The following is a 25487-nucleotide window of genomic DNA, read 5'->3' as shown; positions in this document are numbered from 1 at the left end:
CTGTTTTACGCAAATTTTGACGCTAAGTTAACTTAAAGCAGACATTAAATTTTGCGTACAGCGCAAGGTCTTCTTGTAAACAGAATTTTACGAACAGAATGCTTTTCCGAGCAATCGTCATTTAGTTACGATTTATTTAGCTAGGTTTATTATTTCCTAATAAATTGAAATATTTCATGAAATAAATTTTCTCTACATTCCTTTTCTAAAGTATGAATACCCTCTTACATCTTTATAAAATGCTTAGAGCTCCAGAGGTATTGAGTGTTGGAAAAGATTAGTATTTGGTTATTCCAAAAACCGGTTAAGGTAATGACTTCCCCTTTCTTTTCCCAATCAAGTTACTTTAATGTTTAATACTATTGAGTGTAACAATAGATGAGCATTTTGTGCAATAATTGCCTCATTGATTAAGAAGCAAAAAATTTGCTAAATAAACTACATTTTTTCCGATATGCTCGAAAAATATAATGAGTGCCGTCGTAATTCGGAGATATTTTCTTACAACCATTTTTTTTTTTTTTTTTTTTTTTAACTTTTTCTATCTCGTAAATGCAGGTGGGTAGACGTTTTTCACCATTTAAAGCGACAAAATTTAATATTATAATTAATCGAAGGCTTTAAATTTTTTGAGAAATTTTTGTAAAGGTTTTATCTTTTTAGGAAAATTAATCAAGGTTCCAACCATGGGAGACTTTTTCGTGCTCTCTTATCTCAACCCGTTTTTAAAAGTCGTTATCCCGACGCTGCCTAATACTTTAAACTGCGAATGTTTATTAAAAAGTCCCCAATTATTGTCGAACTTAAGTAAACTATTCTTCAGGAAAATTAAATGATGAACAAAGTCAAATTACTAGCTATTAAGGAGAGTGCTATAGAAAGTACTCGCCTTGGTGAACTGGAAAATTAGGGTCATTTAAAAGATATCTTTCGTCTTTAAGCATAAAAAGATAAAAAGAAAGTAATAGAATTTTAAAATTAAAAGTATAAAAATTTTTTTCTTTTTAAATTTTTAAGTGAAATTTGGTTTATCCTGCATCACTTGTGTAAATTTCTTTTTATGTAAAGCTCAAGACCTATCATCTTCCAAAGAAGAGTTTTATTTCCTTGTATATAAAAATTTCCTGCTTTTCTTTTCCGGAGCCGTTAGTTTTAAACAGCTCTGCACATGCGTAAATCTAGTTCTTAAAAACGCATGCTAAGTAAAACGGTTGGGGATTCTTTGAAATGATATTGGCTTAAAAGTCTTCTTAGTCTTCGTCATTATTTTATGTTATTGTAAGTTTAACTTTCATTTTTGTAGCCTTTCAAGTAAGCATACAATTTAATACATCTATATAAGTTCAATGCTTATTCAGAAATTATTTAGATATATTTTTTAGTTCACTCTGCTTTTAAAGTAATATAAGACGCTGAATTTTTTGAAACTTACCAATATATTTTAATTTAATGTTAAGAATAAAGTAAAAACAAGTTCTTATAGTTTTTAATCAAAGACAAAAAAAAAAATGGATCATCCAAAACTTCTGAAATATAGCAGTATAAGACTGAAAGAGAAATACTAATACGGAGATGGGAAGGAAAACAACACTTGTTATAAAAGCATCAAATAGGTAAAAAAAAATATTAAAGAGCAAGCCAAGTATTAATGTTTTATGATGACTTTAAAATTCAAAATCCAAAGTAAAATCCAAGTATTAATTAATAATACTTTAAGAATAACAAATCTTTTAAATGTTAAAAGTGTCTCAAAATAACAAATACCTTTGTAAAAATAGAAAGCCACTTCCAGCAGAGAAAATAAAATTAATGCACATTCAACAAGATTCCAAAACTCTCTGAAGTAATTGCACCCTCTCTTATATAATACTCTGCATTCACGAACAGTAAAAATAAACATGAAAATAAATAATATCTGCAATACAATATTAGCAATCTTGTTACTTGATGTTGAAGTATATAAACAAAAAGTGGCTACATCAAAATAAGGAATCATTCCACCAAATATAGCTGTTTTGTTAGAAGTTATTTATGTTTTTATTATTTTAAAATTAATTCTGGATTCATCATATTAATTTATGTCATATTTAGCAACAAGATTGTTAGTTTAAAAGGATTTTAGCTGCAACATTTTTAAGTAATCTGAAAGTAATAATGCACAAGTTTTGCCTTCACTATTTTACTGGAATAATCATGTGCTAATAAAATTGCTCTAAAGAAACTTAAAGAAGCTTTTTATAATAAAGATAACAAGAAAGAATACTTAAGCAGTTAAGAATTTGTTAGTTAAAGATTTAACAGAAGAAAAAAAAGAGAAATGCTGAAGTAGGATATTCTCACACACTAATGTTCATATTTTTTTTGCGAAGCATCACTGAGTTACATCTTTTCTTTCTTTCGTTGTTTACTTTTGTTCTAATTGTTTTGTATGAGAATGGTACGAGTTCTTGAAACCTTTTTATGTAATCACGCTCTAAATAAAAAGGTCATTTTTTTGCTTGTTTAGTGATAAAATTTAGCTTACTCTCAGAAATACATCAGTAAGAAATTTTATAAAAATATACTTTACATTTTTTTAATTTGTTAAAGTTTAAAAACTAATTTTTCAATAACAGTTAAGTTCACTTAATATACAAATATGATTTGTACTGCTCCTAATTGAAGGATTTCATTATAACTAGTTGTTGCTAGGTAACATAAACACCAAATTGGTATAGCTGTTTTTTAGATAAATTTGCTTAAGCTTCTAATTCATGCATTTTAAGATACCATACTCTATTTAAAATAAATACCTGGCCAACCAGCTTTTTTGTCCAAGTATTTTTGAAACCATTTAAAAAACAGGTCTTCATACTCAACTGTCCAACGACAATAGTTTCTGTTTATTGCTTTACTCTCTAAAATTAAAACCATGAATGGGGGAAATGTTTTTGCATAACTCTTTACAAAGTTCAATTGATATAGTTAAATATATTTTAATGTTATTATAGTAGTTGCTTATTCGTATTGTTGAATGCAAGGTAAGACTTTTGACAAATGATTTGAACAGAAAAATCATAAGAAATCAATTTTTTGAAAAAGACTAATTTCCAGTAATTCAATTAAAATGAAAATGGCATGCATAACAAATGAAATAATCATATTATTTGATACAAAAAGTTTGAAATTTATATTGTTTTGTGTTTTTATTACTCAATTTTGTTTTAGAAAAAAAAAACATAGCTACCATTCTCTCTGTGAATTTCATATTTTGAATCATCTGAATCACTTGCATCTGTTTCAAAAAGTGGCGTTTTTATATCACCCTCTGTAATAATTAACAAAAGAACATCAATTCAAGTCCAAGTTAGTTGAAATGAGTATTGCTTAAATACACACAGTTTAACAAAAATTTTGCTACTGGATAGTCTTTTAACGCCAGCCTGCAAAGTATCGAAAGGAACTGAGTGCTTTTATCATGACATTCTCAAAATAAATACCATTATCTAGTAATAATGAAAGTTTAGTATTAACTAGTTATAAAATCTTTGTACCAAAATATTTACAATAGAGTAATTAAAACAGCAAGTAAACTTTTGCATAAGCAACTTTGTGTAATTCTATATACAAGATTTTGGTGAGATGGCAAATTTCTGAAGCTTTTTCACATTTTGCTGAGCAACTAGGAATCATGCTGTAAAGTATGATGTTTAAGTTTTTGTTTACTATGAATCTCAATGAAGCTGTAGTATAGAGTTTCTTTAAAAAATCAAGTTTTAAAAGAAAGTATATTATATATATATATATACATACATATATGTTAAAAAGAAAACATTCTTAAAGTCATGTTTCTTAAATGAGATTGGAATTCTTTATAGGAACTGGTAACACCTATTAAAAAACAAGTTTATATAATATAGCTCAAACAATTATTGGCAAATTTCTAATTACTAATGCTGTGATAAAATATTTGTTATTTCCAATATTTATTTCTTTCTTTTGTTTGAGACTTTAACATAACAAAGTAGAAGCTCTGAGCCTTATTTTTCAGTTATATATACGATAAAAAGTACTAAAACAGTTAAATTGTTTATGTATAGATTTTGGTTTTGTTTTAAGTTAAACTCCTGTGTGTAATTTTTAAAAAATATTGGGTTAGTAAGAATTATATATTTACCATTATTTTCTGGAGGATGATTGATCAAACTTGTCTTTTGTATTTTTTTCTGTGGTTCTTTACTTGTACTTTGTTCACCTAATGTGATATTGTTTAAATTGTAGGTATTTTTAGAAATTTTTAGGAAGAAACATTTTAAATTTGTTAAAGTTTAGGTTGATTTTTACCTTCATCAATGGTTTGCAATCGCTTTCCTGTTTTGATGAGCTGCATGATGGCAGGTGGAGCTTGGTAAATATTTCTATTAATTGCTTCACTATGCCCCATGTGCTCATAAAAAAGGTTGCGTTCACTCTCTATCATTGATTGTGAAGCGATAAGAGTACTAAGCCTATGTCTGTTGGTAGTAGCATTTAACCTAGTTTTATTTATTATAGGCAATTTTTCACAAATGCTTGTAAGTGCATGCCAACCAGAGCAATGACTATCAGAACTCTTTCCACTTGCAAACACATAAGGGTTGTTGTTTTTAATTCCAACATCACTACGAATTTTAACATCAGACAAAATTCTCATTGCTGCTATTGTATCAACTGGAAAAAGAATCGGAACAAGATGATTATTCCCTTTTCCAGTCTGATAGGTTATTTTCATCTGATTGTCTTCAAAATCATCACAAAAAGATTTAATTCTTTGCTGATCAACCCATGCCCCTTCATCTGCTTCCTTCCAATCAGTCAAAAGCAACCTGGCTGGCTCACCACCTCTCCTGGCATTAAATAAAGTTAACCTTGTACAAGTACAGTTCCTTAGCAAAACAAATGAATGTAGATCCCACATCATGAACTTGTCATTTACTAATTTATCTATTGTTTCTATAGTAAAGTTTCTTAGAAGGATAATGTCACTTTCAACAGGTAAGTTTGCTGGTTTTTTAAGTTTTTTGTTTCTTCTATTATTAAGGTTGTAACTTGCATCACCAAAGACATTTTCTTTTTCCAGATTATATAGCTTAATGAAATTTGAAATATCTTCTGCAACACTATCATCATCATTAGCTAAAAAGTTTCCTACAAGCTTTTCCGCTGCATTTAAAATAAGGTAACACAAAGCTTGTTTTAGTCCAGATTTTTGTTGATCATTGTTTTCAGATGATGTATAAATACTAATTGCTTTTGTTAGGTTGGTAAAGTTCTTACGGAGAAACATATCAGTTGAATTGTTAAATACTGCTTGAATATCTAACGATTTAAAATGTTTGTAGAGGTGACCCAATCTCCTCATATCAGCCCTAACAGACCTTCTTACTTCTGTCTGTTTATCTTTTTTTCTCTTTATTTTATCATAGAGACGAGAACCAATCATTAAAATTGTTGGATCACTTTTTATGAGTAATCCAATGTCATCATCTCTTAATTTGCCAATTATAAAAGATTTAAAATCATCACTATAATTTTCTATTGATGCAGAATCCATGGTGTTTAATGGTATGCACAAAGCTGAAGCACAAGAATCTTTTGTGCATCTCATCTCATGTCTTTTAAAAAATGATCTAGCATAAAACCCAAAACATCCAGTGCACATTACTGGGTCTTTTTCTATTTGAGAGTATCTCTCTCTTAGGTAAGTTGGGTTTTTTTCAGATAATTGTTTTCTATTGTATTGCAGAATGCCATTTTTTCTAATTAGTTGAAATATTCTTTTTTTTTCTGTTTTATTTTTTGTGTTGATTTTTTCTAATGCCTTTTCATCTTTATGCTTCTTTAAGATGTGGCGATTCAATTTTGTATGCAGCTCACCACAGAATGGGCAAACTCTGGTAGGTTGTTTTCTACGTATTTTTTTCTACAAAATTTAATAGAAATAAATTAGAATAGTCTCAAATAATTCGCTGTAGTTTTTAATGTTCTTTTTTATTAAATGTTCTTATTTTGTTCTTATTTTTTTTAAAATAAAATGTTAAAGTAATGCCTGCAAAAATATTTCAGTATTGATTGAACTTCCTTGACTTTATTTTACTACTTAAAAAGGATAAAAATTAATTTAACCTCCACTAAATGCGAGTTTTGTAATGTGCTACAAGCACTCAAGTCAATTTCTTCTAAGTCTAAATTTAAAAAATATTTACAAAAAATGAGTCAAATGTTTTCTTTTTAAACTCCATTTGTTCATCTTTTTACATGTGCAAGTACTTACCTTCATCAATAATCTTGTCTGATGAGATTTTTTCTGATGAATAAGCTTCGTTCTAAATCATCAACAGGAATTTTTTTTTATTGAAAAAAAAATCATATAGAGTGCAATATTTTTAAATTAAATTATCCTAAGAATGACAGTTTTATTTTTATTATAGTTAAAAATAAAACTGGTATTTAAATTGTTATTAATATGGTCTGTAAAAATCAGGTTTAATGTTTACAGTATTTTCCAAGAAAACCCTATGGAGGTATGATTATACACAGGGTAGAGCAACTATTAAAATTTTGTCTGAAATTTAAAATTTATTATATAATTACAACTTTTGAAGGTTAAACCCTCCGTTTCCCCACACCCTTTTTTTTGATTCCATAACTTAAACTTGGATTCTCCAATTCATTTTAAAATATGTTTACAAATCTAGTTTTTGGCTAAAGAAAATATGGCTTTCTTGAAACAAGTTAATTGAAAAAGTTTTTTATCAAAATCTTAAAAATCAAATATCTTTCTGAAACGAACTGTAAAAATTTTGAAATTTTGCATAGTTACTCAACCATTTGTATATATTCATAGCTCCAAAAGGGTTTTCTTGGGAGTTAAAGTAAGAACTAACTAGGGCTAGTTTGCAGTCCATTATTACTTAGCACTATTGTTCTTTATTAATAAAAACAACTCAAACATTTTGTTTGATAATATAAACTCTCTCTCTCTTTTTTTTTTTTTTTTTTTTTTGTAATATAAAGAAAAAATTTTAATATTTAAACTACTATCTAGAAATGTAGTAATGTAAGTAATAAAACCTAAAAACTAGGAAAAAGATCATCTTAACCTCTTCTAAGTGTGAGTCTTGTAATATGGTTTGAATACTGAAGTCAATTTCTTCTAAGTCTAAATTTTAAAAATCTTGTTTGTTAATCTTTTTATGAAAATTTTTTTTACTAAATATCTATAAGTTTTAGAGCTTATATGAACAAGCTTACCTCTACCAATAAACTTTTCCAATAAGAGTTCATCTTTTTGTGAAGAATTAGCTCCGATCTGAATCAATAGGATACTTTATTAATGATAAAAAAAAATTTTTTAATACCATTTAGATAGAAAGCAAAATTTTTCCAATTAAATATTCTAAAAAATTAAATTTTTCTCTTTTCTGAAGTATTAACATTAAGAAAGAACAGTGGTAAGTAATTAGAAAATAAAATGTCAAAGTAATGCCTGCAAAAATATTTCAGTATTGATTGAACTTCCTTGACTTTATTCTATTACTTAAAAAGGATAAAAATTAATTTTACCTCTACTAAATGTGAGTTTTGTAATGTGCTACAAGCACTCAAGTCAATTTCTTCCAAGTCTAAATTTAAAAAATATTTACAAAAAATGATTCAAATGTTTTCTTTTTAAACTCCATTTGTTCATCTTTTTACATGTGCAAGTACTTACCTTCATCAATAATCTTGTCTGATAAGATTTTTTCTGATGAATTAACTTCATTCTAAATCATCAACAGGAATTTTTTTTATTGAAAAAAAAATTGTATTGAGTGCAATATTTTTTAATTAAATTATCCTAAGAATGACAGTTTTATTTTTATTATAGTTAACTTTTTTTTTTCAGTTGTTAAATATCTCAAAAAAACTTCAGCACATTTATTTTTCTGGTATTTAAATTATCATTAATGTGGTCTTTAAAAATTTTAATTTGTTTAGAGTTTAATTAGTTTTATAGATCTAATTTTTATCATTTTTTTTAATACAAAAATATCTTGTGTAAAACAAGACTATTTTGTATTTAAAATACTCACACTCTCACTATTTTGGTTGACATAATCATTCTTTACTGGTTCACAATGATTCTATAAATATTAAAATGAATAAGTTATAATAATTTACCATTTTATGCAACCCGAGTGTTTCATCTTTTTTAACTTATATAATAACAATATGATAAATAAAGACAATTAAGACTATAAATTTTTCTTACATTTGACTTGTTTATCCAAGTAGAAGTGATAGCTTTTGTAATCTATCAATTAATCATCACTTTATTATAAAAAAACAACAAAACTACTAAATACTTGAAGTCAAAGATAAGCTTAAATTTTAATTAAAAAGTTTAACCAAATACAAAGTAAGAAATAAAAGTTTCATCATTCTTACAAATTCATCTGTAAGCATACTCAGAATATTACAAGCTGAATTCTAAAAAAATAAAATAATATTCTAAAGTTTCTATCAATATGAGGGGATTCTTAATTTGAAGTAGTGTTAGATGCTAAATGCAAAAGTTGATACTTTAATTACTTTTTTGTTTTTACTAAAGAACCAACTCACTTCATTTTTAACATCATTAGAAGCGCCTTTCTTTACTGAATCTGAGAAATTCTAAAAAATAGAAAGCATATTGTTTTGCATTTACCTAAGGTTGATTACTGATTTTTTTTGGTTTCATTTTCTTGTTGTGTATAGTATTAGTGTTTTCCATTTAATTTGAAGACGCACAAGTTTTAGAAGTAGTAAAAAAAAAAAAAAATACTTGATTTTCATCACTAATTAAAAATAGGGGATTTTCTGCAACACTTTTTCTAAGTTTAAATTCTATTGCTTGATTTGTTTGCGACTGTTTCTGTGCCAGTTTTGTTTCACCTTTGTTTTTTTTTGATTTATTCCTCTGCAATATAAAAAATACTTTGTTATGCGAATGGAGAGTTTAGTTCAAAAGTACTAGGCTAAGTCAAATTTTACTTAGTGCACATACAGTTATTTTTTAGTAGCTTATATTTAGTAAATATTGACATGGTATTGATCTCACTAACGGACAGATTCTCAAATAATTAGAAAAATATCATTTACCTTTGACTCCTTAATTTGCTCTTGTTTCCTTTCTAACTCCTTAAAGTATATAAACTAAACTTTAAAACCGTTTCAAATACGTCTTTATATTTATGCAATATTTAAGTAATATTTTTACATAATATATTTATCTATTTCTAGAGTTTTACAACGTTACAAAATTTCGATGTTTAAAAAGATTTTTTCTTGTTACACAAATTTTCCTTTCTTTTAGGAGTAATACTGAAACTAAAAATTAGATTTTATTTTGCATTAGAATCACCAAATTGAAAAACCTTACCTCTGCATGCCACATTAAACCATCAACACCATAAAAGTATACAATTTCTTCATTAGGTTCGATCTCTTTTAACGCAAATAAACACAAATGTGGATTTTGATCTTCAGTTAAAACTTTTTTCATTACTGCATTTGGAAAGTATTTGAAGTCGTTGACATACCGACCCAAGTATTCCTCATGAGAAGTGGCATCAATACTAAATATGAAAGAGATTTTTAAAAATGTCTTTAATATCAAACTTCAAAAAATAGAAATAAGCAAGATAAGTTTATTACCTGTATTCAATGTTATTGTGCATAAAGTCATACACATAACTCCCAGCATTAGTTTGTTCGTATACTTTTTCTTTTTTTATCATTTCACACTTTAGGAATAAATCTCCCCTGTACTGAACTATAAATTCTCCTTTTTGAATGTTTTTACATGCAAACACTCCATATCCTACGTAAAACAAAAAGTTGTTTATAATATTTTTAAATACTTTTTATATTACCTCTCCAAACTTACAGTTATCTCCTTACCTTTTGTTTTGTTAATAAATTTCTTGTATATATAATCAGGATCTGTCATCATTAATATATAATTTTTTGCTATTTCAGTTGGAGAAAGACGCTGCTACAATGGTAATAGTAAAAAAAAAATTTTTTTTTTATGGTAATGCATTAAAAAATATCTTATGGGTAAAAAACAATCTAAGGAATAATAATAGTAAATGGAGTTACGTACTGATTTCGTTTTTTTTTCAACAGTTATTGTTGTGACATGTGGTTCTGTCAATGAACAAGAGTCTTTGTGCTGAAAAATGAAACTGTAAAGTACTAGCTATTAAAAGTACTAAGTATTAGCCCTCAAACATAATATACTGTAAGAATTAGGAGATAAAGTTATAAGTTGTATGCTAAAAGTTGCTAATGCTTACCGAGTTAGTAACATTATCAATAATGACTTCTGGTTCGTTCTAAGGAGAGATTTGTATTCTATCATTTTGTTAAGCCAAATGATGAGTCGTAAAATAATAGAAAATGTTAAAAAGTGTGACTTACATTTACATTTTCTACATCCAATCTTTTACTACTTAATAAATTCAATTCTTTGAGTAACTAAAAAATCAAAATGAATATTTTTTTGAAAATGATAGTAAACAAATTCTTGGTAATTTAAAAAAAACAAAAAACTTTTTTTACATCTGCCAGTGGTAATCTTTCTTCTGGTAAGGTTTTCCAACCTAATGTTATTAGGTAAATGAGTTGACAAATCTCCTTCTCATTTTCAGGATAGAGATTTTTTAATATGCCGACGTTTGGTCTTTCATCGTTTTTAATTGCATCAAGAAGGAAAACATCGTTTAATAAAGGCAAATTATTTTCCCAAGGTGAGCTAAGGTTGGATAAAATTTCAAAACTCGAAATAGCAATAGCATAAATATCTGTCGATACTGAAAGAAAACTCGTACTTTTTTTAGCAATCTCTGGGGCTACATAGCTTATTGTTAAACCCTCTAATTTTGTTCCGTTTACTGTTGTTGCGTTACTTGTTGCTGTGTTTTTTATTGTTGTCATATCTCCAAAGTCTGAAATTTTTACAATAAGATTTTCTAAAGTGCCACTCACTAGCATGTTATTTGGTTTGATATCGCGATGTATGATATTTTTTTGGTGGAGATAATCTATTCCTTCGCATGCTTGAGTTATATAGTCGACCCTTTCACTTAATTTGAAATAATCATTGTCATTTAAAATAATCATTAAATCTTTTAACGAATGCACAATCACATCATTAAGTTGAACACAGCAAATCTCAAAACAAAGAGCTGTAGGGCGTAAACTAAACCCATAGAATTGAACAATATTTTTATGCTGGAGTTGTCTTAATTGATCAGTAACCGTCCAAACACGTTTCTTTGAAAATTGCATTTTAAAAACTTTAACTGCTAAAATTTTCTTCTGTACAACTGACTTGTACACTTTAGCTGAACTACCTTCGCCAATTAAATCAGAGAAGTTTAGAGGCAGTTCAGACAATTCGAAATCTCTCACTTTTTTTTCTAATTCACTGTTTTTAAAAGTAAACAAGCTCATTTTGGTTTCCTAAAAGAAAGGAGAAAGCATTTAAAAGGAATATTACATCTTTGAGTTAAGTATTATCAGTTAAGGCAATAATTAAAAAAGTTTACGGTGTAAGTTTTAGAAAATCTTTTTTATATTATTAATTATACATACGTTGATTTATATTGTGTTATTTTAAATTACATTTATAGAAATGGTATTAAAATTTTTCAAAAAAGGGTTTTTTGAAAAATTTTAATTTAAAGATTTTTTTTTTTTATTTAGTACTTAGATGGTCAAAGTTTTTCCCCTTTCAATTAAGCGCAATGTCTAAAGAGAATAGCATGCAAGAAGAAAGGAACCTTGACGTGGTTTGCATGCTTAGCTAAAGTTGATTTAATATAAATTGACCATATTAAATCTCTGTAAACGCGAACTGCACTGTATTGCACATGTGATAATAAGTTTAATACTGAACGAATCCTTACTTAATAATACCTTTCTATTAGGAGAGGGGAAAAAAAACCCGTTTGTTTTTATTGAATCGTAACAAAGATTTGAAACCGTAAAAACAGATTTTTCAAGTCTTCGTTCATGAAAGTGATTCAGTAAATTCGCGGTCATTCGAAGCCTAATTTTAAAAGAATTTACTTTTGAATAACTGAAAATCGGACATCTGCTTGAGTTTGTCAAGAAAAATTAACAGGAAGGAAAGTTTCTTGGAATAAGCGGGAAATTCAAATAAGTTCCAGTTCGAATAATTAGGAGTTTACTGTATATGTGATCGGCTGGGATAAAGGGTACCAATAGTGCGGGTTGGAGTTAGGAGTGCCAAAATGTTCATTGTAGTCATTGGCATTAATGTATAAAAATTTAAACGATATTCCTACAAGTTCAGGAATATTAAATTTACAAGAAATGCTATTCGAGCTTACATTTTTTGCTAAAACAGCAAATAATATTTAGAATGATCAGTTATAAAGATAAAAATATTAACAATCTATTGTCTTATTATTTCGTAAAGATTTGATCCGCTACTCGACTGAGACTTTTTTTTTTTTTTCTTTCTCTCTTTTCTAATATTATTCTAATCAAGTTAGCATTAAAATTCGTTTTACTTACAAGAGCGGTATTTAAAAAAAAAAACAATAGACAAACAGTAAATATATTCTGTACATATATATTTGATTCATGTGTAATCTATTTTAAAAAATTTGCTGCCGACTACGAGTTAACTTATATGCCGAAATTTGTTATAAGGTGCTGGCTAATATAAATAAGCCTAAGAGTTTCCTGGCAATAAAGGGTTAAATTACTATTTTAATTTTAAAACCATAAATTGAGTACCATTTGTTTTGATTTTAAAGACTAATGGATGAGACCTTAAAAATAATTTTGTTATCTTATTTTCATCGGTGGAGATATATGAAACATCTTTATATGTGTACAGTACAGATTTACTTTTATAAATTCTACTTTAGTTAGGATGATAAAGACTTGTGATAGTATTTTCATTGTTATTTTGCTGTGTAATACGAATGGGGGGATTTTTTCATTTGATTTTCCTTTATTATTTATTTATTTTTCTGTCCGTTAGTTTTTCACATTTATTTGAAGCGAACCGCGGAATTAGTGAATAAATTTTATGTTACTACATTTTAAAACATTCGGAAAGGATTCATACAAATGTAAGAATTTGTTTAAATTAGCAGAAAATAACTCTAAATTTGGATTTGGATTTAGGATTTGTCTTTTTAAGATTTAAAAAAAAAAAAAAAATAGTTTTTTTGGAATAATATAATTTGAAATTTTTGACTCTTAAAAATGAGATACCTGAAATGAAATTTTGTAATTTATTTTTAACAAGTCTACTTTTTTCCTTTTCGTGCCTAACCTCCTGACCGTATAACGCATATTTTAAATTCCACAAGAACAAAAGAATACCTTTTAAAAATGTCTTAAAAGAAAGTCTTTAAAATTTTTCTTCTTTTGAATAATGAACGGAACTTTGCCGCTGTTTTTTTTTTTATGCGCCAAAAAAATTCGAAAATCAAGTTATTTCACATAAGTTTATTCGAAAATCTTTCGTCGAATAAAAATATAGAAAACAACGAATTTTAACTCTGATTTTAAAATTTTTTAGACTTAGTTTAAAATTCATTTGACGTCTCAATATCTTGACCTAAGAAATTGGTTTTTGTGTACGGCTTAGAAAAAAGTCTATATAAAATAAGCTTCCTTTATGAAACCATTACATAAGTGTTCCGAATAAGTTTTCAAAACTTATAACGGAGAACAGAAGTTTAAGTACGTTTAGTGCGCTAGTCTTTAACTAGAAATTTAACTCTACATTAGTCTGTTTTCTAATATATAATTATATTGCTTTTTTTGGGTTTTTTCCACATTGGAAAACACCACAGCAAAGTTCTTTCCCAGTAAAAAGGATTGTATTCGCAATTTTATCTATTTATAAATAATAATGGTAATTAAAATTAAAAATTCTATTAAAAAGTTCTTATGACAAACCTCTTGTTAACGGTAGCCATAGTAACATTTTAATTCAATTTAAAGTCAGATAGCTTTGAAATTTTTAATCGTCGTTCGTTATTGTCAAAAAATTATTTTTGTTCAAATTTAACTTCAGACTTTAAAAAAATCGCAACAATATTGGCCCCTCATTACTAACAAGAATGAACTACTTGACTTTGAATACAAGAACAAAAGCGCTTCAAAGTTTAAGAACTATTGACATGTTTCTTTGAGAAGTAAATATAAAACGTTAGATACCTAGAACAAAAAGTTCTGTTTAAACAGAAAAGAGTAAAGAAACTCCTTGATTATTTTGCTTCTCTAGTTAATGATAATTTTACCTTATAGTGTTTCTACATTTTTATAATTGTTACTAATTTGTTAAAAAACTGTATTGAGAAAATGTCCTTTAGTATGTTTAAATTTAAAATATTCCGTTTTCAGTTGTGAATGACGAAAAATTTTCGTTAACGGGGTTAATATTAAAATTTGTAAATTTGAGAGGTTTTAACATTGTTAAAACTAGATTCCTTTGAATTTCATTTGTGAAGTCGTTTCAATTTGATATTGCGTTGTATAGGAATGTGGGACAAGATAACTAACGTTTTGAAAAGCACTTATATCTTGGTCAATAACTGTTTCAATTAGTAAAACTTTATCAAGAAGTGATATTATGTATTTAAAAAAAGCCTCATAAAAAAAGGAAATTATGCTGGAAAAAACTAATTCAAAAATGTTACCTCAAATCGTTATCTTGCCCCTTATGCGGAACAAGATAGCAACTTTTAAAAAAGTAAATCCCATGATACCATACCTTCTGAAGAAACACGATATCATAAATTCTTGTTTATAAGACAAGTAATAAATGGTTTTGTAATTTTTAAAACTAACTATATATTTATATAGGGCTATGCAAAAAAAGCCAACTAATCAGTTCATAGAAAATTCCAACACACCAAAACAAAACAAATGTAAAAGAAAATATTTTAATGCATAATAAAGCAATGTAATAATGACTAAGCTACACAACAGCAATATACAGTACAAGTTTATAGTAAAACATGTACTTTGGCAATGACGAACGAATCATGTTGCCTCTTGGCTACACAATCTTCAAAATGATTCAGAACTCTACATAAATATGTTATCATAGCTTAATACTAGTTGCATGGCTTCTAAACTAAACAAACTGAATGAGAAATTCTCACTTACCTTTAGCTGGTGATGTAGTAATGAAATAAATGAAATACAAGTGTATAAATTTTTTTTTTTTCTTGTTATAGGAAAAATCTTATTAATACTTATCTTTAATCCCAAAAATAAAATTTAAAAAAAAGCATAAAAAAATCTGGTATATTAATCTACTTTCCTTTCAGCTACAGTCAGTTTTCATATTTAGGTGAGCTTTGAAGATAACGGTAGGTCTTCATCTTGGCCCTTCGTCTTCTTACCCCATGTTCTCCTATATACAGCGTTGCCAACAATTTTTACATGTAAAAATTCTAAAAACTTGAATGTAAAGTACTATAATAGTTCCATTTTTCTAACCAAAATGCCGAAGAAAATGCCTCATCTTAAATCTCTTTTTCGACAGTTTTATTTTTGATTTTAAAGATTTTATTTAAATTAAGACAATATATAAATATAAAGTTGCTCTGGTTTATTCCAATTGAAATATTATATTCCAGTAAACTACAAAATTTTATGAAAATGTAAATATCAGGGGAAAACTTGTATTTTAATCAAGTTAGGTGATCCCTGCAGGGCCGCCCTAACCACAAGTTAAATGGGCTATAGTCCCAGGGTGCAAGCCTTTTAGGGGCTGCAATTTTTATTTGTGATATCTGTATTTTTTTGTTCTTATTAGTTAATTATTAGTCATTTATTTATTAGTTTTATAAAAATTAATTTTTTAATCTATTGGTTTTCACTTATTTTTAAATGAAAATCCTTTCTTAAAATATTTAACTGATTTTAATTTCTTCTAAATGTGCTGACAAATAATGTTAAAATAATTTAGGATGTCTTAAACTTCGATAGACGGCTTAAATGAAAACAGACCACCTACGTATACTCGCCGCCCGGGCGTATTTATTTACCAAAACGTAAATTGTATTATTTAATAAATATAGGAACGCACAATGGGTCACTGATGTTTACCTTAATGAAGATTACACGACAAAAATAAAATTGATATAGTTTTAGTATTATAGTATTTGTCGACTGAATAAGGTGAATTAAAAGTTGACAATTAAGTGGAAATTACTAAATTATGTTATTACATTCAAAAGGTAAGTGCTTTTCCTTTTACATATATGTTCGCTAAAAATTAATTAATAATGATAAATATATATTTTTAACAATACTATAACTTAGTTTAACAAAATATTTAACTAATAGAACTATTATACACACTGCATATGTTATAGATGCCATCAAGCCAACCTTGTATTTAAAAATTACTTGTTGTCTAACATCAATAACTTTTGGTTAGACAATAATCGAGTTAAAAATTGAATCTACATTTCCAAACGTAACCGCAGCACTGCGCAATTTTTAAGTATTGCTACTACAAACTGCAGTGGCGAAAGATCATTTTCAGCAATCAAAACAATAAAAAATACTTACGATCTTCTTTGGAACAGAGCAAACTCAATGATTTAAGTATTTTATCCATTGCGAGAGATTTATTTGATAATTTAAATACAAGTGATATTATTGATCAATTTGCCAGAGAAAAAGCCAGGAAAATAAATATATAACTTACATTTGTTTAGATTAAGGTTTGTTTTTGTTCTTAAATGTTTTTTGATTTCATTAAATTTCATTTTTGTTTAGTATAAAAGTAATAAATAGATTTTTTCTAGTTCTGACACTTTTGTAAAACTTTTCCGGAGACTCCGCTCCCATTTGCCATTCTGTGTATTTTCTTAGGAAGAGGGGCGCATTATTTTTCGTAGGCCACGGGTGCCTATTTACTTAAGACGACCCTGGATCCCTGAGTAAATGAAATTTCAATTATCAATTACTTTTTTTATTTTTCATTTAATCAATTCAATCTAGCAAAAAAATATTTTTTTAAAATGACAGCAACACAAAAAAACGTTTCAAATCAACATGTCTGGGTTCTGGCATTTTTGAAAATATTTAACATAAAAAAAATTTCGTATCATAAAAATAATAGTCGCGAATAGCTGAAATGTTAGATCAACTTATGTACTTTAACTTTGAGAGGACCTATTTTAAGTAACTGCAGATCCGTGAAAACCAATTTTAAAGGAAGGAGCACAAAACCAGTGTATTGCGGTAAAATTGTCTTTTAATCTTCACAGAAGAGAAGTTGTCTTATTACTAAACCTGTAAAAAGACAACAATGTTACTTTAATAATATGAAACGTGTTATTAAAGTTTCATAACAAAATTCTTTTTAATTAATTTTGAAGTTTTTTTCGATTATCTCAAATTAGCCCAAAATTTCTCACAGACTATTTAAGCTAGAAGGATGAAACTTTCACAGAGGCTAAGTTATCATAGTATAACAATAAATATACCATAATCGTTTTAACAACTTTTTAATTTTGGTTAACGTTATGTACTCAAGTACCACATTGTGCAATGCTACTAGCACCATCTTTAAAATTCGGTTTAAACTATACGATATGCAGCGTTAGGATACATGCAGAATAAGTTCCATAAAAAGAGAATATAAGACAAGTATCTGAATTACATTGTGTAAAATTCATTTACATATTCCTTACTTGATAACTTTGCAGTGAGAAAGGGGAGCTTAAAAAGTTATGTTATTGAAAATAAGATTACAAATATTATTGAAAATTTTAAACTTTACCAGCAAAGAAAATTATTGGAACACTGATTTAGGCATTATATAAAATGGGCAAAAGAATATAGTTTCCGTAAAGTTAAAAGCTATTTGAAAATCAAATGAATCATACTAAACTTATTCATTCAATCAAGGTGAAAAGAGACGGGGAAACAATATTTACATTAATAGTTACATTGAGAGCCATTTACGAATAACTTTTTTGCATTACAATAGCATCATTTCAAAAAATTCTTAAGAGAGTTTTTAGAAAAACAAACGAATGCGTCAATATCAATCAATATCAATTTCTTTTGTGTTAATAAGATTGTTATAAAATACAAGTCACTAGAAATAGTGATTCACTACTAAATTGCGCTGATCTATGATTACAGTAATACAAAAATAATATTGGAAATAAATTAATGACATAAAAAAAAAAAAAAAAATATACACAAAATTTACAGAGTATAAATCAGAATTTTTATAGAAATGCAATATAGGTGATATAAATAATTTAACGGATCCTCATATTTAGAAACAAACGGAGCGTTAATCCCTCTGTTCCAAAAATGTCACTAAATTAGTAACTATGGTATACTAGTTTAATAAGATAACCGTTTACAAAGACTTGAGTTGCACCAAGTGTATCGAAGAACAGAGAGAGAGAGAAAGAGGAAGAGAGAGAGAGAGAGAGAGAGAGAGAGAGAGAGAGAGTGAGAGAGAGAAAGAGAGAGAGATCCTGCGCATGCCGCTAAGCTTTATAGTACTATTTTGCGGTCACGCTCAAAGAAGCTAATCTGGCTGGTGTGTTAGCGAACTAAAGCATCACTGCGGTCGGCACTTTAATATTATCATTTAGAATCTTAATGTTTTTCTCAAATGTTACTTTAATTAATTGATTTGATATTTTGTGTCCTTCTAGCTGGTAAAACTTGTTAACTGTTCTTTTAACAATAAGTGGTCTATTGTTAGAGATTACCCGTACTTCTGCAGCCAGTACCTGCCCATTACTGGATGGGGTTAAACTTTAAATTATGCCCATTTTTCAAACTGAACGTGGAACTTTTGAGTCATCAATTAACACGACGTCGCTAACTTTTGTTTGAAATTCCGAATTCTGATTTGTAATGGTTTTGTGAAGTTCTTGTAAATTAATTAAATATTCTTTCTTCCTAACATCCCAGTGGTGGTCCAAAATCACCTAATGATGTAAATATCTTTGTTTATCTTCGCTTTGAACTGTAAAATTATTAGGATTCAGAGATTCCGGAGGCATTTTTTTTTTAAATAACATGATTTTGAGTGAGAGGCTCGTCTCTAAGTATTTCATAAACAAATGTGATTGGACGATTATTTGTAATTCAACTTCAGCCAATATCGTCAGCATTTCTTCATATGCAAATCTTGATGTGCCAAGGCTTTTTTTAAGTGTTCTCTTGGTAGTTCGGACCATCCTTTCGAATACTCCTCCCCATCAAGGCGTTGCAGGAATGTTTAAACACCAATGTATACGTCGTGAATTCGAGAAGTTTTGTGTTTCTTTATCAAAAAAGTTGAAACCATTGTCACAAATAAATTGAACGGGTGCTCCAAAGCGACCAATAAAATGACGAAGGCCACGAATGCAAACTTCTGCTGTACAATCGGGAACCAGATCTAAATAGAGAAAAAGTGTACTACAACATGTAGCAACAAATATCCACGCTTTTCACATCACATTACTTTCATATATTTCTTAAGATAACCGTTTAAAAAGAAGTTACAAAGCCGCTTAGACGATAATTCGTCTGACTTTTTTTTCCCGTGAACTTTGGGAAGTTCCCGTGAACTTTGGGAAGTCAGACGAGAAAACTTTGGTTTTTGCGCTAATGCAATTTTTCATCTACCGGAATATGTTCCTGCGGCTTTTCTCTGATCTTAATGAAATATCGTAAAGTTTCGGGGGGTTAATTAAGGTTGCGCCAAAATTTAGTTAATTAAATTGTCAGTGCTATTCAGAAGCAATATGACAAACGAAAAGGATAATTTAGAGTATGCTTTTAAAATAGTTTGTGATTTATTTTTTATTAAGTTTTTAAAGGATTACCAAAAAGAAGTTTTAATAGCTCTCAGCAATGGCAAAGATTGTTTTGTTTGCCATCCAACAGGCTGTGAAAAACATTAATTTGAAATTACAAAATACGGGTTTACAAAATATATTCGACGTATATTTATATTTGGCAAAATGGTTGATAATTGGTTGAAAATAGTTGATTTTTAAAAAGTTTATTACCCCCGTCTTTAAACATGCGAACCTTAATTATATTTCGCCATTATTCATTTTTTTAAATAACCAAAGTTTTCTCGTCTGACTTCCCAAAGTTCACGGGAAAAATAGTCAGACGAATTATCGTCTAAAAGCCGCTAAGCTTTGTAGTACATTTTCGTGATCTCACAAAACTGCGGGGTTCAGAGCTATAGCCTCACCTAGTCCCCCCTCCCCCTCCCCCTCCATTTTATTATTATTACTATTACTATTACTACTAATTGAGCTCAATAACCTGAGTTGTAAACTAAATTCCATATGTTATTAATGGTCATATGTGTACAAATTACTATTTTTTTATCTTATACTTAAAATACGAACAAAATATTCGTTTTACGAAGAAATATTTGTGTAGGCAATGTTATAAACGATGAAAAAATTCGAAGCATGAATATTATTCCGTAATGCGAATATTTGTCTAATACAAATTATAAACAAAACAAATATTACTTTAAAACATTTAAGCATTTCTTAATATGAAACCATTATGTAATGACATTAAAAATTTGAACGCAAGATGTATTAAAGTCTATTTTTAGGAGAAATACTTAAGAGGTAATACAGACTTTTAATGTTCTGGCTGGAACTCTTCATAAATTTAATAAACAGATATGGATTGGTGGGGTGTAATAAGAATATCCTAGGTGGAAAACTTTCCATAGTTTCTATACAGGGGAACAGCCATTTAATATCTGAGTGTAAGTGGATTAAGACGCCTAGATATTTTAGCTAGAGGGCATTCAAACTTGTAAAAACGGGGCTGGGTTCATAAAAAGTTGTTTAATATTATTCACGTGTTTCAGTCATTTAAAGCTCTAACCGTGAGTTTTAGCAAAAGTGACTAACATCCTATTAGTCAGATTTATCCTTCAAATATGGTAATCAAAGAATTTTCGTAGTCAACTAATAGCTTGCGTGGCTTAAAGTTAACTTTTCCTAAATTTAAAAAATGTTTCAGCCAGTCGCTAAACTGACAGCTATAATGTGATTGCACTCAAGATAGCAAAAGGTTTAAGAGATTAAGCAATATACAATTGATTTCGGTTACAGCCACAGTTAAGTTGCCCGTAAAGTTTAACTAAGCGCGCATTTCAAGCTTTATTTCAAAATGGCACCTATAAACAATTATATATACAAGAACATTGCTTCGTTGACCAGCTGTTTTATTTCAGCTTTAGGTAATATAGCTATGGTTACAACATTGGTGTTGCTTCATTTATTAAGGTTAAATGGTAATCAACTGCAACTCATTTCTTTTATGAACATGGATCTTCAAAAAATTTCTAAGCATCACCAAAAAAAATTAAAAGTTTTGTAATAATACTTTTTTTATTCATAACAGTTTATATTAAAAACACATGTGGTTTCAGTTCATAAGAGTTTATATTAAAAATACATGTGGTTTCAATATAAACTGTTATGAATAAAAAAAAAGTATTTTGGTCGTACACAATCATATAATTGTTACTGTTTTTATTGAATTTAAATTTTTTTGACAATATCACAAATGTGACAATATTACATCATAATGAATAAATTTTTTCGATTGTTTGTAATTAACCAATACCGCGTTAAAGAAAAACTAATATGTCAATCATGTAAATTTTAAGCATGCGCGTTTCGATTAAAAACTGTTAACATGATAAAACGATAACAGAAATAAAATTTCATTTCGGTCAAAATGACAGAAATGAAATTCTCATCAAAATGAATTTCATTTCGCCTAATGAATGTAAACAGGTATGTGTGCTTTATTAAAGACCGAAATGAAAATATTTCATTTCTCCCCGACATGAAATTCCTTGTAAACGTGCTCTAAATAAACATGAAGACCATAAACGTTTTCGTCAGATTAAGTTATATTTAGGTTTTATTAACAGTTTTACCATTAATTATATTCTAAAGTCTAACTCCTCCCAGCCTTTTTAATTATATAATATGATTGAAAATATGTAACTTATATTTTTTAAAAATGTAATAAGTGCAAATGGAATATAAACGTATTAAAAAGTAAAATTCATATGTAGACGAGGTCAACGTTCTATTTCGGGAAATCTATTAGCGTGTGTTAAATATATTAAAAATTCGATAAACTTTTTTCTATAAGCAATGATAAAAGCCAAAATAAGGTTTTTCATTACCACATATTGGCCATGTATCCATCCACTCCAATAAATTTACATTAATTTTAAGTAATTAAGTAATTATAAAGTTTTAACCATGACACAAAAGGCTATGATGAAAAAAACTATGAAAAGTTTACCTAATAAATTTGTAAAACTAATTATTAGAAACATTTAAGGAGTGGCACTTAAATAAAAAATAGGGATCGCCGGTTACAGTATACGGTATACTAACTTTATGGTATACTTTACCGTATACTTGGTATACTAAAAGTTAGTATACAGATTAGTATACCTGTTTACTTTTATTTGTGAAATATTTTTGGACTCACTTGATAATCTGGTATTTATATTATCTTAATAAATTAAAATACTGGACTATTATTTGACTTATCATGATTAAAGTGTTTTTTTTAATTCAGTTTTTGTTTCTTAGATTTACTTAGTAAAAACTTTAATTTGTTAAGTTGTTATATTTTTATACCACGCTGTTTGTGCTGCTCTTCACCGTTTTAAGGTTTAAGATTGTTTATTCTATGGATTTCTGTTCTGAAATAAATTAATAATAACAGTATTTAAAAAAATCAATAAGTAAAATGTTTAGTTTACGTTATGCTTAATGGTATACTATACGGTAAACTGTACACTAAATTTTTAGTATACCGTACACAAGCGATCCCTAATAAAAAATTAGCGATCTTATTGGCAATTTAATGGTTACAAATTTTTTCCAATCACGCGCAACTGCTCGAACTTGCTTGAAATCATTCAAATTCGAAACTAATTCGATACAATTCAAAATCATTCGAATTCGAAACAAATATTTGAAACGCTCTTTAGTTTTTATTTTGTAAAATAAAAAGAATTAGATTCGATAAAATATGTTTGAACTTAGCAAGATTTATGAGAGTTGTGAAGAGACTTTTAGCGTTTAAAGTTCATGAAAAATTAAGTCTGGAAAAAAGCTGTTAAAGTGTTTTACTTTTTTTTATTTTGTAATTTATTTATATTAGAAAGAAAAAAGGAATAGAATTCTTCCGGAAAAATTGATCCTAAAAAGATTAAAGCTAAGAAATTAGCCTAAAATAGTTGACCAAATATTCGGATTAATCAAGACAGGCGAGCAACTAGCATCAACAGCTATTTCGTTCATAAGTTCTCAATATCATTGAGAGCCTCATGAACGAAGTTGCTGAAAAATTGCATGAAGATATATTGTTGCATATTTGGAATTTAAATCTGTTGTCAAGGTAAAAGTTGCTATCATAGTTGGCGAACATTAAGCTTGAAACATCTTCTGAAAGAGCATGCAACTCAAATACTTAATCAAGTATTGCAGTGGAAGCAAAGAATAAAAAAGTGAAAACAATAAATATTTTATCTAATTCATTTTTTTTATTTTAGTTGTCTAAAATATTGTTAATTATATAAAATAATTTTATGCTAATATGTTGTTATAGAAAACTGTTGCTTACTCATTTTGTCGATGTTACTGATCAGTTACTCAGTCTTATTTCATATGGTCATCATAAATCATCATGATGATTATTATTTATCATGATCACATAAATAATAGATAAACAAAAATTTTGATGTAGCATATATTGTTTCAAATTTATTTTTGAAAAATGTTTTGAATTTTATACTAATCAAGCAAATTAGTTTTTTACATTTTTTGCCTTAAATGTCTTTAATTTCCCAGTTTTATTATAAATTGCATCACAACTTGCATCTAAATAATATTTAAACCAATCAGCAAAAAATAATACAACATAAATTAAATATTTTTTAACTTACAAATTTTCAAAATTTGAACAGCGCAATTATTGGAAATAAGAATTTAAAGCTTTTAATTGCCAAAAAGATATTTTTAAAAGCAAGACTTTGAATAATTCAAGTACGACAAGCATATTTTTTTAAAATGTGTTTTTTAACTTTGCATGTAAGTTTAAAATTCATGACCAAATTTGTATTTTTTTATACTTTTTCTTAATTTATGGTTAAAACTTATGATCAAATTTACACAAAAAAACAATAGTAATTTAAAATAACTGCAAAAGCTTCAATAAGTTAAAATGTTGATTAATAGTTATTTTTTCCATTTTTATCGTTATAAAGTAAATTCAGGCATTGTAGTCTTTCTAAACGGGTAGACGGTTTCTAAGAGATAAGTAAATCAAAATCATTTTTCATATGAATAACAAGGTGTTTTAATTGATTAACTTACCTAGGTATGGGGCTAACTTAATACTAAATTTATTTTTAAATTATATTATTTTATCACTTTCGCATAACAAAAAAGTTCTTAAAGTATACTTTGTAGAGGAGCTTCGTTTACGCATTTTTTTTTGTTTTTTTTAATTCAATTCAATTCAATATATTTCGTTTTAAGGATGTTACAAAAAACACAGGTCATTGCAAATAGTAATTCACTAATAAAATGCAATGACCTAAATAATATAAAGAAAAGACAAGAGAAAATCATAAGAAATAAACTAGTCACATAGTAAAAGTAGAACTTTACAAAAATTTATAAGTAACACTTATAAAACAGACTTTTAAAAGAGTTAAAATATAGGTGAAATAATTATTATAATGTATTCACATATACATAGATATATACACATATACAAAAATAAGAAATTGTAAAATGTACATAAACATAAAGAAAAAAGTTATAGAGGTAAAGAATAAAGTTAAGCGTAACTTTTTAGGTAGAAATGATGGAGTGACTTTAAGAACAGATTCTTGGGTCTAAAGATAAAATCTGTTTTTAGGGTGTACGGAGGGGTGTTCCAAGAAAGGACACACTGATATGTAATGGAATTTATTCCATGTTTAGTTGTCTGTTTTTGTGGAATGGTTAAGTTGTTAAGAGTGACTGTTCTTAGGTTATGCCCACACGTTGTCCTACTATTAAAGTAGTTACGAAATATGGAAGGAAGGAGACCGCGTTGTTGATCCCAGACAAATGAACAATTTAGAAACTGGATTAAATCATAGAAACGAAGAACTTTGGATGTTAGATACAGGATGTCAGTAGGAAAGTTTCTTGGGCAGAAAATAATTATTCGTATTACTCTATTTTGAAGCGAAACGATTTTAGTTAGACAGGCGGTTTTAGAATATCCCCAAACTTGGCATGCATATTTTAAATGTGAACCAAAAATTGAGTCATATATTGGTAGCAATGTTTCAAAATTAACTTAGCGTCGAATTTTTGCTAACATGCCGTTGGAAC

The 25487-nt window shown here is 27.7% G+C and overlaps 2 protein-coding genes and 1 long non-coding RNA gene across 3 annotated transcripts; 1 reads left to right on the top strand and 2 right to left on the bottom strand.

Moving 5' to 3' along the window:
* The first annotated feature begins 1205 nt into the window (after positions 1 to 1205).
* LOC149888932 (uncharacterized) lies at positions 1206 to 3583 on the top strand. Its single transcript, XR_016452644.1, has 2 exons — positions 1206 to 1278; positions 3208 to 3583. It is a non-coding gene; the product is annotated as an uncharacterized LOC149888932 (long non-coding RNA).
* On the bottom strand, positions 2337 to 6644 carry LOC149888931 (uncharacterized). The gene is made up of 5 exons (XM_090087995.1): positions 4324 to 6644; positions 4157 to 4234; positions 3227 to 3307; positions 2793 to 2897; positions 2337 to 2473 (listed from the first exon to the last, which is right to left on the bottom strand). Exons 1-5 carry the CDS (start codon positions 5678 to 5680, stop codon positions 2337 to 2339), a joined length of 1758 nt encoding a protein of 585 aa, XP_089944121.1. The 5' UTR covers positions 5681 to 6644.
* Positions 6645 to 8622: 1978 nt separating this feature from the next.
* LOC149888930 (histone-lysine N-methyltransferase set-1-like) lies at positions 8623 to 10029 on the bottom strand. Its single transcript, XM_090087988.1, has 5 exons — positions 9943 to 10029; positions 9697 to 9862; positions 9422 to 9617; positions 8825 to 9180; positions 8623 to 8673 (listed from the first exon to the last, which is right to left on the bottom strand). The coding sequence occupies exons 1-4, from the start codon at positions 9992 to 9994 to the stop codon at positions 9115 to 9117; spliced, it is 480 nt and encodes a 159-aa protein (XP_089944114.1). The 5' UTR covers positions 9995 to 10029; the 3' UTR covers positions 8623 to 8673; positions 8825 to 9114.
* Between the last annotated feature and the right edge of the window lie 15458 nt (positions 10030 to 25487).

Source organism: Hydra viridissima, unplaced genomic scaffold (assembly GCF_058129835.1).
Source record: "Hydra viridissima isolate aposymbiotic clone 2 unplaced genomic scaffold, HvirCarnegie_v1 scaffold_5, whole genome shotgun sequence".
Lineage (NCBI taxonomy): Eukaryota > Metazoa > Cnidaria > Hydrozoa > Anthoathecata > Hydridae > Hydra > Hydra viridissima.
Note: the sequence above shows the minus strand (reverse complement) of the source record. Positions and strands in the feature narration are given on the sequence as shown.